The 19,194-nt window shown below is 44.0% G+C and overlaps 1 protein-coding gene across 2 annotated transcripts in view; it reads left to right on the top strand.

The window, feature by feature from the left end:
• NECTIN2 (nectin cell adhesion molecule 2) overlaps positions 1-19,194 on the top strand; it is a 155,859-nt gene that overhangs the window by 78,385 nt on the left and 58,280 nt on the right. The window contains exon 6 of one of the 2 annotated variants that reach the window (XM_082273894.1): positions 16,080-17,193. The exons of the other annotated variant lie outside the window; for it this stretch is intronic. Coding sequence (XP_082130020.1) covers positions 16,080-16,546 — 467 coding nt within the window. The 3' untranslated portion in view covers positions 16,547-17,193. Of the gene's footprint in view, positions 1-16,079; positions 17,194-19,194 lie in introns of those variants that run through there. 2 annotated transcript variants of the gene reach the window in all.

Genomic DNA, 19,194 nt, shown 5'->3' with positions numbered 1-19,194 from the left:
TGCAGAGCATATCGTAAAAGAACCGCGGTATGTGTAGCGTTCTGACCGTTCCATCAGTATAGTCGCCTTACGCGTGTCGTCATAGGAAATTTTTTATTTGTGAGATTCATACGCCTGTTCTGATCACCTGGTAAGCAGTTTGTGAGACTATCACGATTGGGTGTACTGCTCTTGAATCTACCACTGGTATCCGGGATCTTGTTCTGGCTCTCCCTTCTCCATTACCTTTATATTGGACAATTATTTGGACTGTTATATATATTTTATTGGAGGTTTATATTCATTTACATTTTTTTGGCGCTGCTTTTATCCCTTCTTTTATATGATATAAGTTTGTAATCTACTTGCTTAGCTGGCTGCCCTACTCATTTATATGGTTCATTTGTTTATATTCTAAGCCCAGATATCATCCCCCCTTTTTTTGCATAAGGTGCTGATCTGACCAGGCTCCTAAGATTTGTAGGCACCCCTGGTGCCCTAAGCCTTGTTTCCTTTCTACTTGATAAGCCACCGTCGGAGCGGTCTGCAGTGCGCATTCCCACTGTTTCAGACCCCACTGGCAGACTCAGGTGCCTGAAGGTGATCCAACCAGACCCTAGCATCTACATGCACCTCTATAGCCCTATATCTCGCCCATGTTTTCCTTTCTACAAATAAGACAGGGGCGTAACTACAGGGGTTGCAGGGGTTGCAATTGCAACCGGGCCCCATCATCCAGGGGGCCTGTGCGGCTCCCCTGTACACCTGGATAGGAGGGGCGGTGGGGGCAGCATGTAGAGAAATCACTGTCCTCCTTTTTCCTCCTGTAGCTGCAGGAGGAAAATGGAGGAGATTGGTTCCTCTGTATGCTGCCCCCGCCACTCCTCCTATCCAGTTCACTTGTGTTCTGCTGTCTCTGGGCCCCTGTGTGCTCCCCTCGTCCCGTCCCCCCCTTACTGTACTCCCTTCCCTCTCCTGCCGGCTGCTGCAGGGGATGTGTTACAATAGAGAACCAGGAAGGGGTCAGTAAATATGTAATTTACCAGCTCCTTCCTTTTCTGAATGGACAGAGTCATAGTCAGTGACATTGTAAAAAAATAAAATAAAATGATAAATTATACATATAAAATACCAAAAAATAAAAGCTACTGACACCCGTGGGTGAACTTCCAGAATCGCAAAGGTCACACTTGCGACCGGGCCCTGGCACTCCACCACCGTGGGGAGGCCCCAAGATGGCAGAAAGGGGATCCACTGCAGAACTTGGGGGGTCCCGTAATAAAGGGCCGCGCAACGAGAGTAAAGGGCCCCAGGATCACTTGGAAGACCCCAGGCTTGAAGGGAAGGGCCCCAGTCAAGGGTCCAGGTGGCCCTCCATGGTTTCTTGCATCGGGGCCCTGAAGGTTCTAGTTACGCCTCTGAAATAAGAATATCATTTTGATCACAAAACCGGTTCCATTTCTTGCAGCTAATGCTAAGCGCATGGTCATTCCTTGCTGTGCGACATGAAAAACATGTTTTTTGTTATTTGTTTTTATTTAAAGGCCATCTTCTCAAGACTATAGAAAGCAACGTGAACCTCGGAAGACAATCGCCTCATACAGGATATTTACTCAAAGGAAGAACAATTAATGGTTCAGCCTTGTTCAGCTTCCTTCTCTTGTTTGGCTATTAGCAGAGGCCTCTTTGATCACTGTGAACAATCCTGTATGAAAGACGAGTTTGCAATCAACAGGCTTTCATTGTGCAGGGACGGAGCTCCGACTGACAGTGCCAGTGCAGTGCTGTTATGGGAATATGAGGAGAGGTGGGAGGGGGGGAAGGGCTGGGAACTGTACAAGATGGAGGGTTCCAGCTTACCAGCATACAGCAACATGCTTCATCCATTCATGCCTGTTGAAGCAACTAGGTCAATTATTAACATCACCGCACGACACAGCTGCGCACCAATAATTTCCTCGTCCGCATCACCCTGAATTGTTTCTTTCTGCTTGTGGTGTTTTTTTTTTTATTCTTTCTAATCGGTTTGCAGTTTAAGGTCAGACCAGAAATAGCCCTGCTACAAGTACATCGTTTCTTTCGCTATCTTGTTTCCCATGCCGTTTTCGATTTTGGGCCTTGGGAATTGTAGACGCTTCATATCTGTAGTGAAAAGACTATTTGTTCCCAGCATTTGCAATAATGTGTTTGCATGCATTTAAGAATTTTAAAATGTATTTATTTTTAAATGTGCTTTTATAGGGAAGCAATATATTTTTTTTTAATAGATGGGTTCAGTTATTCGGCTGTGCAAATAGCAATGATAACAGGCAGGCAAGAAGCGGTAGCATTCAGATACTGGTTCAATATCAAATTAGTAAATCTAAGGGCCCGTACACACGTAGCGATTGTCGGTCGTAAATATTCGGCCAGCGTCTGATCGGCCGATTGTCGGCTTGTTAGTATGATGCTTCCGACAACCGACTGCGACTTTTCAGCCGAACAGAATCTGGTGTGCAGGCTTTAAAATTTTTGTTGGCCAACACCAGAAGGGCCGATTGTTCCTCAGTCAGTACAGAATTCGGCCGACAAACAGCAGATGAGCAAAACTGGGCATGCTCAGAGAAGAAAAAACACACGGAAAGTTAACCATCACTTGACATCACTTCTGCAGTTGGCTGTTGTTGGCCGACAAAATTCGTGTGCAGTCTTTAGCACTTTTCAACCGACAGGACAGCACCGGACAAAAGAAGGGCGATCGTTCGGCCGACAATCGCTACGTGTGTACGGGGCTTTACTTATGACTTTAGAGAGCCGCCATACACACGAGTCATCAGTCTATCAATTTCTATAAGGTTAGGTTCTGCCTTAAATAGGCAGGGCCGTCTTTAATTATGATTTGACCCTGGGCAAATGCTTACTTGGGCCCTCCCAAAACCACTTATTAACTAATTGCAGCCAGTGCGGGCTCAAAGGGCAGCTGCTTTGGGCCCCACAACAATGACTGGACCCAGGGCAGCTGCCCCTTTTGCCCTGTGTTAAAGACGGCCCTGTAAATAAGGATGCTCTGGATGCACAGGCTTAGGGCTGGTAGGGGAAAGTAGGATAGACCTGGCGCTAGCTTTTCTTAAGCCGGCCATAGCAGGGTTTAGCAGGGACTGGCCGAGATTTGAACCATATATGAGCAGGCTGAATGTACCCAAGTTTGTTGATCGAGCATCTTGGGTACAACTAGTCTGTCAGATTTTACATGCGATCATTATTAGCAGCTTATATAGCCACTAGCCATAATCACTGTGTTCTCCCGGCGGGGGTGGTCCCCTCTCCCTCTTGCTGGGAGAACACAATGGCTCTGCGGGAGGGATTCCCCCAACAACACTGACCCGTGGTTGCAGGAAAGAAAGTTTTTCCATCTATGGCCAGCTTTAGAGTGCATTCACGCTTGTGCATGCACACTGCCTGCGATCAGCTGCAAGAATCCCAGTGGGGGTTCTCACAATTCGCTCTGAGTAGGCAGTATCCATTGAACGCAATGGCAGGCTGCTGGCTCTTGCACCCAATCACTAATGCAGCAATCGCCTGCAAGTGATAGGCCCTGCACTCCTTCCAGTTATATTATATCCCGCCTAAAAAGGAACTAATGTGAGAGTAACCATAGCAAACCCCTCATTACAAGTTTATCTGAGAGATCGTGGTTTCCCTTAACCTAAACAAAAAAATTGTAAAAACGAATAAGCCTGGCCAATACACAATGTCGGGTCTGTACCCAACCGAATCAGGACATGGGGTAGGAGACCCCGACTCACCTGATCCTAGGTTCAATAATTTTTAAGACACACGTGCACTAGGTGTTTGGCTTTGGTGCATGAGGCTCAGACGTGGGTGGAGGCCATCTCCGGTTGGATGGGGCTGGACAATGCACCTAGCAGTATGAACGTTTAGGGCACTATGCGCCATGGTTGCATGAAAGAAAATCGCTCCATCTATGGCTGGCCTTAGGCAGTTGGCTTTCCGACCTGTCTGAGATGCTGCAAACCAGCAACTAAAATCAAATTGGTTTCTAACTGCCGCACAGACACTACTTTTCAAACACCTAATAAAGGAGGCTGATTTCAGTAAAGACGATTTTAGCATTCAAGATATAGTTCACCTTTGCCAAAAAACTGCCTATGCAGATAAGGGGCATCTTTAGGTAAAAACAAACTGTGCATCTTTGACCAAGTTGAATAATGACCTTGCTGTAAGTGTAGGCAGTTTACATACCTCCCGAAGGCTGCCTGAAACACCCCCGGAGATGGTATTGTTCCATCCAGCCTTGTTGCTAGGAGGTTGTTAAGACACTCCTAGCTGTTACTGTGCACCCCTTCATCATAGGAGCAAAGTCTCAAAAACTGAGCTTAGAGATTCTTCATTGGAGGAAAGAAAGCGAACGTGAGGGGGTTTGAATCAGAGAAAGAGCGCACAGTAGCGGCTGGGAGTATCTAAGCAACTTCCTAGCAGCAAGGCAGGATGGGATGATGGGGCAAGCCTCAATCATTCGTATTATATTACAAATACTTTTTCAAGCCCTAAAGAAGGGGGGGGGGGGGTGATTTTTTTATTCCTTGAAACGCATAGGCTGTAGCTGATGTTCTTAAACAAATTTCAACCAAGATGGAAGTATGTACTAGGAGGTTCTAACCACTTGCCCAAAAAAGTTGTCCATCTGTTAAGCAATTTGGCTATAATAGCCAAAGAGGCAGCAGCCCAGACCCAGAACTGGGTACCTACCTTGACCCCAAACTACACTCGTGGGAAGAAAATGCATTTTTTTCCTTACTGATTTGAATGAATCCCATTCACATTGGTCCAATGCTAGCACACACCTATCAGACCTTGTTTAAAATACAGAATTAGAAGAGCATATAGGAACAACAAGGGGTCTTGTATTTCAAGAGCAACTCAATAGAAATCTGATGCTTTGGCTTTGCATGGTAGCTGACAAAGTTATGGCACTTTTCCACTGCAAGTACCGGCTCGGCTCTACTCGGCCCTGTTTGCTTCTCCACTGCTGGTACCGCATGGTACGGTGTTGGAACGGTTTGGTACGGTATGGTATGGTTTGCTTTTCCACTAAAGTAGTACTAAAGTTAAGTGGGTGTGATAACAATGATTCTCTGACCAATCAGTGGCTAGTAGTGACTGCATGCAAAGGATTGTGGGATATGGTACCGGTATGGTACCTCTTGGAACCACAATCGAGGTGGTACTGTAATGGCACTTTTCCACTGCAAGTACCGGCTAGTACCGGCTCGGCTCTACTCGGCCCTGCTTGGCCCGGTTTGCTTTTCCACTGCTGGTACCGCATGGTATAGGGTCGGAACGGTTCGGTACGGTACGGTATAGGTTTGCTTTTCCACTAAAGTAGTACTAAGTTAAGTGGGTGGGATAACAACGGGGTGGGTGGGATTCTCTGACCAATCAGTGGCTAGTAGTGACTGCATGCAAAGGATTGTGGGATATGGTACCAGTTTGGTACCTGTTGGAACCACAATCGAGTAGGTACTGTTTTTTCAGAGCCGTACCGTACCGTACCGTTCAGTTCCATGCAGTGGAAAAGCAAACCTATACCGTACCGTACCGAACCGTTCCGACCCTATACCATGCAGTACCAGCAGTGGAAAAGCACAAAAGGGTGCCGAACCGGTACGGTTCCATGCAGTAGAAAAGCGCCTTTAGAGAGCCGTACCGTTCGGTTCTATGCAGTGGAAAAGCGCCGCCGTACCGTACCGAACCGTTCCTATACCGTACCATGCGGTACCAGCAGTGGAAAAGCACAAAAGCGAGCCGAACCGTTCGGTTCCATGCCGTGGAAAAGCGCCTTTAGTGTCATGTTGGCTAACAAGGTCTCTAGTGGTGCAATAGTCTCTCCAGAGTTTTTATTTGTAGCTGTGGCCATTAAAAAGCTAAAGAACAATGTCACGCTCCAATGAAGGTGTCTTCACTATGGAGAATAACGGTTTGCAAATCCAGCTGCAAGAAAGAAACACATTTTGGTTTTTGGTGTTGGGAAGGGCAGAGACACAAACAACTGCTGGGAAATCTCATCGTTGAAGACTTTGGGTATTTAATGATTTGACCCACTGGTTCCCACCAAACATCGACGTGTCTGTTTTGGAAAGAGCAAGCTTTTATCATTGTTATCGAGAGCACAGAGTCATTTTTTATTGATATAGCTGTGCTCCTGTGCTCATCCACTCCCTTTTCAGCTTGGCCTCTAGAGCAGTTTTTATTTGAACACCCAAAACCTGCTTCCTCTGCAGGTGAATAACCTAAATAAGTCAGTGTTTATGTGATTATTAAAACATGACCTGCAGCTTTTTCCCACTATAATTCTGTTCGGAGTATGAGGTTTTTGAGCGGTGTGAGCCCGGTGCAGTGACCCTAATTTACACAACGGAGAAGAGCATGTTCACTTTTAAAAGTGAAATTTCACTTATTTCAGTGATTAATGTGAAATTGTAAAATTTGTAATGATTGGAAGACAAAAGCCTCTTTTTATTTATTTTTTTTTTTTCCTCTTTTTTTTCCTTGTGCATGATTGGGTGTGCTCGACAAAGAGCAAATCCACTTCACTATTTCTAAAGTAAGAACTGCATTGCTATTATACGAGGGGCTATACCGAAAGTAGTTAAAAAATGGACATAGATTTTTTTTTTTTCTTTTATTATTAAAGTAGAACTATAGGTAATCTTTTTAAATTGTACATTATGGACCCTCCCTTACTGTACAAAATGCAAAACATAAAAAGTATAACCCCTGTTGGTTTATTTTTTGCCATCTGTGCCCAGTTGGGATATTTACCTTCACTTTCTGCCCCATAGCCAAAATAGGAAGTGAGAGGAAATCCCTGCAAATTAAGGGAGTCCCCTGAGGACCCCCAGGCCATCAGAACCAGTGTCTCCATTAGAAGATTTCCCCTCTATTACTTTTCTGGGGACAACCCAACATTTTGAATTTTCTTTTACTTTCAGTGCTAATGGTCAGCAGGAAAAATAGAGAAGATGAATCTCCCTAATGCTAATACTCAGTGCCGGCTGGTGCTCCATCAGTCAGGGGGGGGGGGGGGGTGGCAGATGGACGGACAGACCCCCCCCCTCCCAATCACTCCAGCCCGCACCACCATATCCCCCCTCCCTTCCAGTTTACTTACCTTGCTCCGCCGGACTGATTCTTGGCCAATAGGATGCCTTCTCCTTGCGGCCAACAGGCAGCGATGGTGGGACTGACAGGCAGCGGCGGCGACTTCCCCCTCAGTCTCCATGTTCCCTCTTGGCGGCCATCTCCTCCCTCCTCCTTTGCCAATAGGATGCCTTCTCCTTGCGGCCAATCGGGAAACAAGTCTCAGGACCCGCTTCCTGGGAGGAGAATCAGTGTGGCAATAGGGAATATACATTCGCTATTGTCCCACAACTGGGCGGGCTCAGGGCGCAGTGCTCTGCGCCCCGAGCCCACCCTTTTTTGAAGCCTTTTTTGAAGCCAGTCGCGTGCTTAAAAAAAAAAAAAAAAGATAAATCCCCCATTGGAATCCATGCATCCGGTGACCTGCATGTAGATCAGGGGGCCGGATGCATGGATGGGGGGCAGCCCCCCTGTGCCCCTAATGGACGGGCTGCCACTGCTAATACTTTAACTTGCATAAGTCATTAAAATGTTACATGTTGATATAGTAACTCTTCCTCTATTGTAACTCTTCTTCTTTTTTCATTGCAGGTAAATGATAGATTCCAAGCAGATGCAACATGCTGTAATGGAGTTCTTCATAAAGGACGGGTGCAGGCTTAACATCCACGGAAGGCTACAGAATGTAACGGAGATGACACCATTGACAAAAGCCACCAGTGACAAGACCTTGCTCTGATCAATGGTGCCATCTCTGTAAACATTCTGTATCTGTGGGTGTTGAACAGCCTGCATTCCTTCTTCATCAAGAGCTCAATGACAGCACGTTGCTTTTGTTCAGAATCTATTATTTACCTGCAATGAAAAAGAAGTGTACTATAGAGCAGTGATGGCTAACCTTGGCACCCCAGATGTTTTGGAACTACATTTTCCCATGATGCTCATCAACTGCACTGCAGAGTGTATGAGCATCATGGGAAATGTAGTTCCAAAACCTCTGGGGTGCCAAGGTTCGCCATCACTGCTATAGAGGATAATTTTCTCTACCAACATATGAAAGTTGAACAACCTATGTAGTTTATTAAAAAAGTAATGCTCACATTTCCATTACCGGTACTTTTGGTACAGTCCTCCTATAACCAAGTCCTACAATTTTCTTTATTCTGTAAATATAAAGAATAGAATATGACTGGTAATCATGGTGTTAATTCACTAAAGCTTAGCTCATGCAGCAGTTTCATTATTATACATCATTTGCTGTTTTATGGTAATTTTTATGGGCTTTTACTGAAGATGCCTGCACCCCTAGTCTTCACTTTTGTTGCAGAGCTTCTGCTGTCCAAAGGATTTGTCACCAAGAATGTCTGATACCTGGCCCCCCCTCTTCACTCTGTGGTTCTTCCTACCAACCCCAATGTTCCTACAGGATACAGAACTGACATAGGGCAAGGGAGAATGAACCACAGCCCTCAGCGGGGGACCAGACATCTAATAAAACCCAAAAATGTTAGGTGCTGAAGATTCTTTAGCAACAGTAGAGAGTGAAGCTTTTTTTTGTTTTGTTTTTTATTTTTTGATAATTCTGGAATATTTTGAAATGCCACATATGAATATTTTACACTTAATGTAATCACTTTTTGATTGTATGCCAGCTAACAAGGCAAAGCGAAGGGACAAATGGGTACTTGGCGGTGTATATTACAGCATTCTGTATACATTTCATATACAGTCTAGTATTTCCAGTTTGTTTGAACTCGGCTCCTGTTGAGCAGGTTACTCTGCTGCCGTGGCACATTATTCTCAACCTCTTCTTGTTTAATAATAATAATAACAGTGATTGCTGTTCTTTACAAAGGGCTCATAGTGGTATAATTGCTGCGAACTGTGAATTCAGATTTAATGCCCTATAGGGTAAAATTAAAAGGAGATTGAGTCTCTCCACTACAAGGCAGACTCTCTTGTTAGACTAATTTAAAATGTAATTTTCTTTTTTAGAACAGAAGTAGTATCTAGATTATATATAGCTTTCCAAAACAATAAGTGTAAGTAAGGTTTAGTGTCTATTACACCTCAGTGTTTTCTTCTGCAAAATGCATAAATTGCCACTGCAAATGCTAGTTGGCTGACACTTGTGTATCTTGGTGTGCTGCTCAGTTAATATGGGGTATATATGTGGGTTGTTCTGCATCAGCTGCTAGGAGTGCCTGCGAGGGATAGAGCCCATCCTGGCTCCTACTGTGACTCGAGGGAGGGTAAGGAGGTGATCCCTGATGCCGCACATCCATGTGGTGTTCAGAGTGGCACCATCAGCCTGGACTCACTCCCTTATAGGAGTCCAGGCTGAGGTTGCCGCTCCAAACACCACCATAGGACCACACGGATGTGCGGCACCAGTGATTGCCTCCTTTTTCTCACTTGTGCTGATGCAATGGATAAAAAGCCTAACCTTCCTCCATCCTGCCACCCCCTCACCCCCATCACCTCAATCTACTCTACAACGGGCTGTCATGGCTCTCATCAAGAGAGCCTGACTATGCCCACTCTTTCTGCCCAGCTCCACCATTAATAGCCATACTACAGCTTTTATGAATGGAATACGATATAGGAATGGAGGACATGCAGATGATTGAAAGGCCTAAGAATTGGGTAAAAGGGGTTTGGAACTTTTAAATTAAGCACATGACAGTAGAGTTGTGCAACCTCCATCCCTTTATCTGAGACAAAGGAAAGAGTTGGGAGGCACATATGAGGCACATGACCTATGATAAAAATAGTCAAAAAGTTGACATTCATTAGGTACAAAAAATAGATGACCTAGCACATTGTAACCATTGCACACATAAAGAGTTCATGTATATACATATCGATAACATGTGGCATAATGCAGTTCATATACACATTATATATATATATATATATATATATATATATATATATATATATATATATATATATATATATATATATATATATATATATATATATATATATATATATATATATATATATATATTTATATATATTTATTATTATACAGGATTTATATAGCGCCAACAGTTTGCGCAGCGCTTTACAATGTGAAGGAAGACAATACAGTTACAATACAGTTCAAAACAGGAGGAACTAGAGGGCCCTGCTCGTTAGAGCTTACAATCTATATATATATATATATATATATATATATATATATATATATATATATATATATATATATATATATATTACACACACAAATGTCATAGTACACTAAGTAGATGATATTATGAGCCGATTGGTACTCCATGTCATATTGTTATTGATTTAACAAAAAAACGTCATAATGAGATCTAAAATAAAAAACCTAGGTTGAAAACCTCACTACATCCAAAAAAGATGACGCATTTTGTGGATTCGCTCCACTTCCTCGGGAGCGGATGCATGATACGTATCTGCAAAAAGATATGTAGATACCACAATGGTATACTGGTTACCCCAATCAACGGGGGGAGGAAGTATTGTAGGTGGGAGAAAGAAAAAAGGTATCCCTTCTTAAATACTTACAGATCGGCTCGGAGTTCAAACATGTGGTATTTGAAGGTGAGGGCCGTGTCTGTCCCAGGAGCTGTGGTATTGCAGACCTGCAGAAACCAAACAGAACCGCAGGGTGGGTAAAGGTCTCCATGTAAAAATCTTGGGTAATGAAAAAGTAGTATCTTCAAGGATTTCTATAAGCATAATAATTTGTATATAACTATAATATTGAATATAGCTACTACCATAGATGAGTGCAAGCCATATCTAAAGTGACTGAAAGGAGATAGAGAGCAAGTGGGAATGCATAGTGGAGCATGAAGGTAGTGCACAAAAGATAAGCATGGTGCATAAGAAGTGTTAAATAGACCCACCTTTCAATTACCTCCACTAGGGAGACCTGAGGTAGAAAATAAATAGCTAGAACATGTACCAGATACAGAAGGAAGTGAAATAATAATATACTAAAGGTTTAAAGTGAACCTACCATACCAGGTGAAATAGATAACATAGAAACAAATCACATAGCCAAAAAGAGCCCTGTGTGCTGGAACTTCCAAAGTAATTACCTTAAAGCCATGGAAAGCCATGATCCACGTGTGAAGTGGTCAAACAAAACCTGGGAGGGTTGTCTCTAACAACTGGGGGTCAGTGTTGCCAACCTGCCAGATTGAAATTTACTGACATGACACCCAAAATTTACTGGCACAGCCATGTTTTTACTGGCATTTCCAAAAGTAACAACGTTTTTTGTAAGTAAGTAGCTTAGGGACAGGACAAGGAATTCTAATGGGAAGGTGCGCACACACACTCTCTCTCACACACACACACACACACACACACACACACACACATGAAATTGATTACAGCAGTGTGCAGCAGCACAGATGATGATGACACGTCCCTTCCTGAGTCACACCACACCAGGCGATCCCTTCAGTCCACTCCAGTCCAAACAGCCCCCCGGCTTGCCTTGCTCCCATCCTGCAGATCTGGCCACTCAGCTCGGCTCCCTTGCACTATGACATCACAAGACACGCTCAGGCACCGCCTCTGCCAGATCTTCACCCCGCTGGCGCTGCCTGAACATACTGTAGAAGGCACTTGGATGGTCCAGACCATAACAGCGCATGCGCAGTTCACACCCCAGCGTCACAGCCATATTTTTTACTGGCAGCCTTTTCTTTTTACTGGCAGGAGAAAAGTGCCCATTTTTTACTGGCTGCCAGTAAAAATACTGACAGTTGGCAACACTGCTGGGAGTGCGCTTATATGCAACAGGTGTGTCCGCATGTGCCTCCCAGCATCAGGCTGGCATGACTGAGGAGAAGGCGTCCTCACAAGAGTGGCACCGCCACTTGTAATTGGTGTAAAAAAGGAACCACGCTGGTGCCATGACACCAAAGAGTTAGATTATGCCACGTTATCGATGTGTATATACATGAACTCTTTTATGTGTGTAATAGTTGCGATGTGCTAGGCCATAGGTCTGCAACCCGCGGCTCCGGAGCCGCTTGCGGCTCTTTTTAACCTTTGCCGCGGCTCCGGGGCGGATGATAGCGAGGGGAGGAGGCGCACTGTGCGCCCCGACACTCCCCCAACACTCTTCACTGTGGCTTCTGTCCTGGCTGTGACGTCGCGTGGGGGGCGGTGCGTGCGTTAATCACGCACTGTCCCGACATCACCTTCCCGCTTGCTGTCGGAGAGGAGGGCAGTGGCGCGCATGCAGGACGAAGAAGACGTCAGCAGCAGCACCCCAGGCACCAGTGTGAGGCAAGTGAAGTGATGCCTTGGGGGGGGGGGGGCCCACACACACTGCTTTGAAGGGGGCACGCTGGTCTCTGCATTGAAAGAGGGCATGTATGCTGGTCACTGCATTGAAAGGGGCATGTACGCTGGTCACTACATTGAAAGGGGCATGTATGCTGGTCACTACATTGAAAGGGGCATGTATGCTGGTCACTACATTGTAAGGGGGCATGTATGCTGGTCACTACATTGAAAGGGGCATGTACGCTGGTCTCTGCATTGGGGTATGACCATTGGGCATAGCAAATTTTGCTATGGGGCCTGTGATTTCTAATTACCTCCCTGTTTTCGTCCCCCCATTGGTTTTTGTAGGTTTTGCGGCTCCCAGTTTTTTTTTTTTTTCCTTCGGAAACGGGTCCAAGTGGCTCTTTATGTCTCAAAGGTTGCAGACCCCTGTGCTAGGCCATCTATTTTTGTACCTAAGAAATGGGTCATTACCTTTTGACTATTTTTAATAATCGACCAAAAGGCCCATCCCCTCCATTCATCAACTGTGATCCATTTATTGAAGCTGTAGTAAGGGGCAGGCATAGCTAATGAGAGCCTGTGACTATAGGCAGTGAGCATGTAGCTCCGCAACTTCCGAAATGTTTACTGTACAGGTGTGAATTGCAATTAAAAAAATATATATTTATATCCTGTCAATCACCACTATAATGGCAACAATTTTGTATTATATTTAAAGCCTGAATATGCTACAGTTATAGTCCATAAAAGCTGTTGCTGGAACAAAATGAGATTTTGGGCAGGTGACTGCAGGTTCTAGTCCTATCTAGCTGCTTAGAACTTTTTGGGACCTCCTATGGCAAATTGTATGTTCCCAACTCCACCCACTGCTTCTTCTAGAAGCTGAGCAGATTATGGAGTTCTCAAACAAATAAATGCGGGAATAGCAAGGTTGTCAGAAATAAAATAATACTCTGGAGATGAGCTGTACAAATAAAGCTGCAGCAGATTATTTGCCATGTACTTGTATATGGGAAGCAAAGCCAGAGGGTCACCTATATTATCAGTGTGTATGTACTATTTTTGGCTTAATTGCTGTCATGCACATTTTATGCCATGGTTGACTTAACGTACAAATGGTCATATGAATATCGCTTGTGCAGCTTTTTATTTTGCCTTGCTTGCATAATCACATACATTTTTTAAACCATGGTTCACTTGGTGTGCAAATGTCGTAGGTTTAACCCACAGAAAAACAGCAAAAATAAAATACACCTTGGTTTATTACTGTTGGCCTCGTTCTTTCTCCTGATAGCAAGAACAGACTAAACATGTACTCCACACCTTTGCATACCAACCATAGCACAGTGAATGGAAGAAGGTGGAGCTTAGCAGAAAGGAGTGAAACTTCATATCTACAGGGCTTCAGCACCTTGGGGCCCATTCACACAACAACACGTGTTATCGCTCACATAACCTATGCAGGTGTGTGGTGCATGCTTTCTTAACATGCATTGTGGTGCCTTTTTAAGTCTTCTTCTTTTTATTTTTTTTTTCTTTCCTAGATTTCAGTTATTCTTTTGTGCTTTGCTGCACTGCATTGTTGTGCGAAACACCATGTCTGTACGAGCTGCTCTTTGCAAAAATTCAACATGTCCAATTTTTTTTCTGAGCGCACCCCAAAGCAGAGCATTGGTTTGTACTGAAGTCATAGGACATGAGGGAAATTGCCATGTTCTTGCATTGGGATGGTGTTGGAAAATGCTGCCCAACACTAGTGGATTAACCAAGCCCCAGAGTTGTATAAAGTACTCGAAACCCATACTTGAGTAAAAGTACAAGTGTTCGATCAAAAAGTGACTTAAGTAGAAGGGGAAGTGTTCGATCAAAAAGTGACTTGAGTAGAAGTACTAAAGTATTCAACATTTTTTGTACTTAAGTATTGCAAGTGTTTTTTTTTTTTTTTTTTTAATTTTGCTACTCAAGTACTGAAAGTAAAAGTACAAGTACTGTGTTATGTAGTTATTAAAGAATAAGTCAAAAGTTTGAACATCATATAGTTTTTTATTATTTAAAATGCAGCTTTTATTTATACATACAGTAGCATTTATTTTCGTATGCACTGATAAGACCCCGTTCACACTGGGGCGACCTGGTCGCCTGACAGGTCGCCGTAGTTCGCCTGCCATAGAGAAGCTGTGGACCCGTTCTAATAGGAGCCACACAAGTCGCTCCGACTTAGAAAAAGGGTCCGGAGCTTCTTTGGAGCGACCTGCATTGACTTCAATGTTATGAAGTCCGTGCCGGCCGCTCCGAGGTCGCGGTGCGAGCTGCGCGCCACGACCTGTGAGGTCGCCCCGGCAAGTCGGATCGCCCCAGTGTGAATGGGGTTTAATACACATGTTTTGAGCTTCATGAAACCTGCCATCTAATTTTTATAATTGTAACAAGTAACTATGCAGCACAAAAAAAAAAATCGGAGTAGAAATATTGAAATCATCGAAAAAATGTAGTGAAGTAAAAGTGTAAGTAAGAGAAAAAAATTCTACTCCAGGAAAGTACAGATACCGCCTTTTAAGTACAGTAGTGAAGTAGTTCTACTTAGTTACTATACATCTCTGCCAAGCCCTCAATGAAAATCGACCTTCTATTTGTACATGGCAGCTCCATGGCAGAAGCCAGTGGCCATAAGCTGATGGTGAACTTGTCATGATTTAGACTGGTGAGTTCTTCCCCACCATATTTATGCACAACGGAACACATTGCAATAAATTTGGCACAAATTTAAGTCGGATCTCCAAAAGAGTTTCATGGGATGTGCTGCAATAGGCCAGATTGTAGATCCTTTATAACCATTGTTGCCACATGGATGCAGGTGTAGCAAAAATGCAAGCAAAATGGGGAGTCAGTACACTGATATGATAAAGCACAAGCTACATTTTTTGTGTTTTTTGTCATAGCATTATTCAAGGGTTACATTTTTTTATATGGTCTGTGGTTGACAACATTCTGAGCTTGCACTATCATGGAAGTGTGGTGGAACGTTTTTTTCTTCTCCTACACTTAGCTTGTGGTTATCTGTTTGTTGATTCAGAGTCACCCTGCTGTGTCTGTAAGTCTTGTTTCCATTAAATTTTAAAAATTATAAACTTTCTCTGTTCAACGGCCAGAAAAAGCCAGAGCTTTTAACCAATCTCCAGCGTTGATCATATAAGTCATACTGTGTGGCTGAGTGGCTTGTTTGAGTGTTGTCTTGAAGGAATGGAACTTCCAGTAAGAACTTTAAGCCAAATATTTTTGGCTGTCCGTCTTGTTTGACTGAGTGAATTTTAGTGGGGTTTTTTATGTATACTGCATGTTTGCAACATTTTTCAAGTCTTAATTGTGTGTGTGTGTGTAGCCTTCATGAGTGCATGTCTTCTGTATATGCCAAAGCTGTTCCCATAAACCTGCATGTGTTTTTCATGTCCGCATCTTTAATTTCATTTCTCATCTGCATGTAGAATGAATTGACCTTCGGCATTAAGCCCAACCCTATCCCACTGCATGTTTCCCTCCTTGACTTGTTCCATGTTGGTTTGTGCATGTTTCTTAGAGTTTAGATCTGATATACTGATGTCGGGCAGGGAGGGGGCAGATGGATTGTTTTTTTACTCAGGCAGGCTACAGTATTGCTATGTTTCTCTCGTACCCAGAACACGCAATGCAGACGCAGGCAAACGCAGGAGCCATCGCCGGGGGGGTAATCGGGGTGATTCTGGTCCTGCTCCTTCTGGCCGCCATCGTCTTCATCGTCATCAAGAGGAAAGGACTGCATGGTAAGCAGGATCGAGGCACCTACAACCCAAAAACCCGTGTATTTGGCACTGGAAAGCCTTCTCAGGAATTTGCCTACCAAGATGATGGCGAGTTGGACAAACCTCTCAAAGGCCCTGGACCAATGAGGGACAGTGGGCTGAGTCCCTCTTTGGAGGAGGATGAGGATGAAGAGGAAAGGATGAAGTACAAAGTTCTAGAAGATGATGAAGAGGACGAGCGATTTAATGAGGTGGGGCCCATGCTGCAACTTAGACCCCACCCACAAATTGACTCTTATCTGGACGACGACATGGAGTCCCAGACTGATGGCTCTATCATCTCCAGGACTGCAGTGTATGTGTGACACTCCTCTAAGAGGTGTCAATGAATTAGAATCCTCAAGCACCTGGACTTCAGAGTGTTCCTTATTTGTTCCAATTATTGACTGAAGAGTGTGTATCTCTAACCATCCATGTCTCACCACTCATTTGGACTTTATCCAACCTCAGTGACATCATGAGCCATCCAGATTGCAATGTACATGTAAGACAAGTTCCCCTTGTATAACTCTACTTTTCAATCAGGTATGTGCAACCCAACTTTATAAGGACATGACATTGTGTAAAGAATCTCCTGTACTTGCCCATGCAGGTCCCCCTAAAAATGCTCCCAGGGACTGTGTTCCATCATTTCCTTCACCTGCCCACCAAAAGTGGATGTGTCCTACTCTTGCTCCCATGGAATACTATGGACTCTTAAAAATGGACTGTTCCTTATATAGACCTTGCCTATATCACTGTGCTTCTTGGTGACCCCTTATTATTTTAGGGGGCTGGGAAAGGTGCAGTAAGAGCCACGATGTTTTTTTTATAACTTTCTGTGCCAGGGGCAAAATGCCGTTTGCAGTTTTTACAATAAGTAATGGAGATTTTATTGATGGGGTTTGCACTAATATAAAGAAGGACTGATAAAGGGTTAATATGAAGGAAATTTTAACTTTGGTTAATAGAGGGGGGGGGGGGGTTTACTTTGATTTTATGCTATTATTTTTTTGTATTTCTGTAAAAAAAAAAAAAAAAATACTAAAGATTGAGAAAATTTTTAATAAACATTAAGAAAGATGCCCTGTTTATCAGAACTTGTCTATGGATTTCATTATTTTTAGGGGGGATTTATGCTGTGAAAAGTATTAAAGCTGAACCACAAGCAGATACAAAATAACAATTTGTTGCAATTTTGTTTTTTCTTTTAAAGCTAAATATTTATTTATTTTACATGCAACTATAACAAGTAGCTAAATCTGCCTTTATATCAGCTTCCCAATAAACCCTGTGCAACAGGTGGAGGATGCGGGCATTGATTTTTTGGTGGAGGATGCGGGCATTGATAAAAAAAAAAAAAAAAAAAGCATTTTTAATGGCTGCGGGAGGAGAGGTGGTGGTGTCACACTCCTTGCTATGCTGTCCTACAGATGTAAATAAATTATGAAAGTGGCTAAATAGAATTAAACCCATTGGCAGATAGAGATTGATGAGTATTTAATCCGTGTAATTAATCTTTTGCTTGAAGTTCAGCTTTTTAGATTGTACTGATCACAGCTACAACATTTTTAATTCTGAGACTGAGATGATTTTCTATCAACATTTTAATACCTTGCTTCCCATCCTAAGATTGGATAATATTGGCTTTGTTCACTGTAAATGTTTGGTTATTTTCTGTGATTTCTATGTCACAGCTCTGATGGACTTTGCTGGAACATTCAATACACACAAATGATGTACATCTTACCTGTTCTGATGGTTTGTCAACCACTAACTAATAAATTGAGAAATGACTTTGAAAAACACCCCCCTAGCCTGGCTAACCATGGCCATCTTGAGTAAGGGCACATGATTCATGTAGCATTTACTTCCTGGAATCCCTATAGACTCAGGCATGCTGATGTGGGGGTACTCCCCCTCCCCTTTCTGAGTCACCTTTGTCTCTCTACCCACTTCCGAGTACAGGCCCTTGGTTCCACCCCCTTAGTACCTCCCAGCACCGCCCCTTTCTGAGAATACAGAACCAACTATCATTTTGTGGTGCAAAATAATTTGTATAGAATTTGTCCATGATAACAGGAAAAGCCATACCATAGATCTTCTGCAGCCAGCAACAGTAACAATAATCCCCCCCCCCAGCAACAAAATTCCCCCCCCCCCCCCTCCAGCAGCAATAGATCTCTCAGCAGTCGGCATCAATAGACCCACCAGCAGCCAGCAACAATAGACCCCTCCCCAGGGCTGTCTTTAATAATGATTGGACCCTGGGCAAACATTTTCTTGGGCCCTCCCAAATGCACTTATCAACTGTTTGCAGGAAGTGCAGGCTCAAGAGGCAACTGCTTTGGGCCCCACAACAATGACTGTGCCCTGGGCAGCTGCCCCTTTTGCCCTGTGGTAAAGACGGCCCGGCCCCTCCCTCAACAGTAGATTCCTCCCAGGAACAATTGACCCCCTCAGCAACAACTGACTACCCCCCCCCAGCAACAACTGACTACCCCCCCCCCAGCAACAACTGACTACCCCCCCCCCAGCAACAACTGACTACCCCCCCCCCAGCAACAACTGACTACCCCCCCCAGCAACAACTGACTACCCCCCCCCAGCAACAACTGACTACCCCCCCCAGCAACAACTGACTACCCCCCCTTCCAGCAACAACTGACTACCCCCCCAGCAACAATTGACTACCCCCCCAGCAACAATTGACTACCCCCCCCAGCAACAATTGACTACCTCCCCAGCAACAATAGATCCCCACTAGCAACAGAACTACCCAGCAGCAGGAGACCCATCCTCAAGAATAGATTTCCCCAGTGACAATGGATCCCCCAGCAGCCAACATTAATAGATCCTCCAGCACACCCCAGCACCTCTTGCCATTACATACATTCAGTGCTAGATGTGCCGAAACTGCGTTCCCCCTACGGTCCCTATAAAAAAAAAGCCCTGGTATTAACTCTTCCCTACT

Source organism: Pelophylax lessonae, assembly GCF_965119305.1.
Source record: "Pelophylax lessonae genome assembly, chromosome: 12".
NCBI lineage: Eukaryota > Metazoa > Chordata > Amphibia > Anura > Ranidae > Pelophylax > Pelophylax lessonae.
The sequence above is the reverse complement of the archived record's forward strand: the minus strand, read 5'-3'. Positions and strand labels throughout refer to the sequence as shown.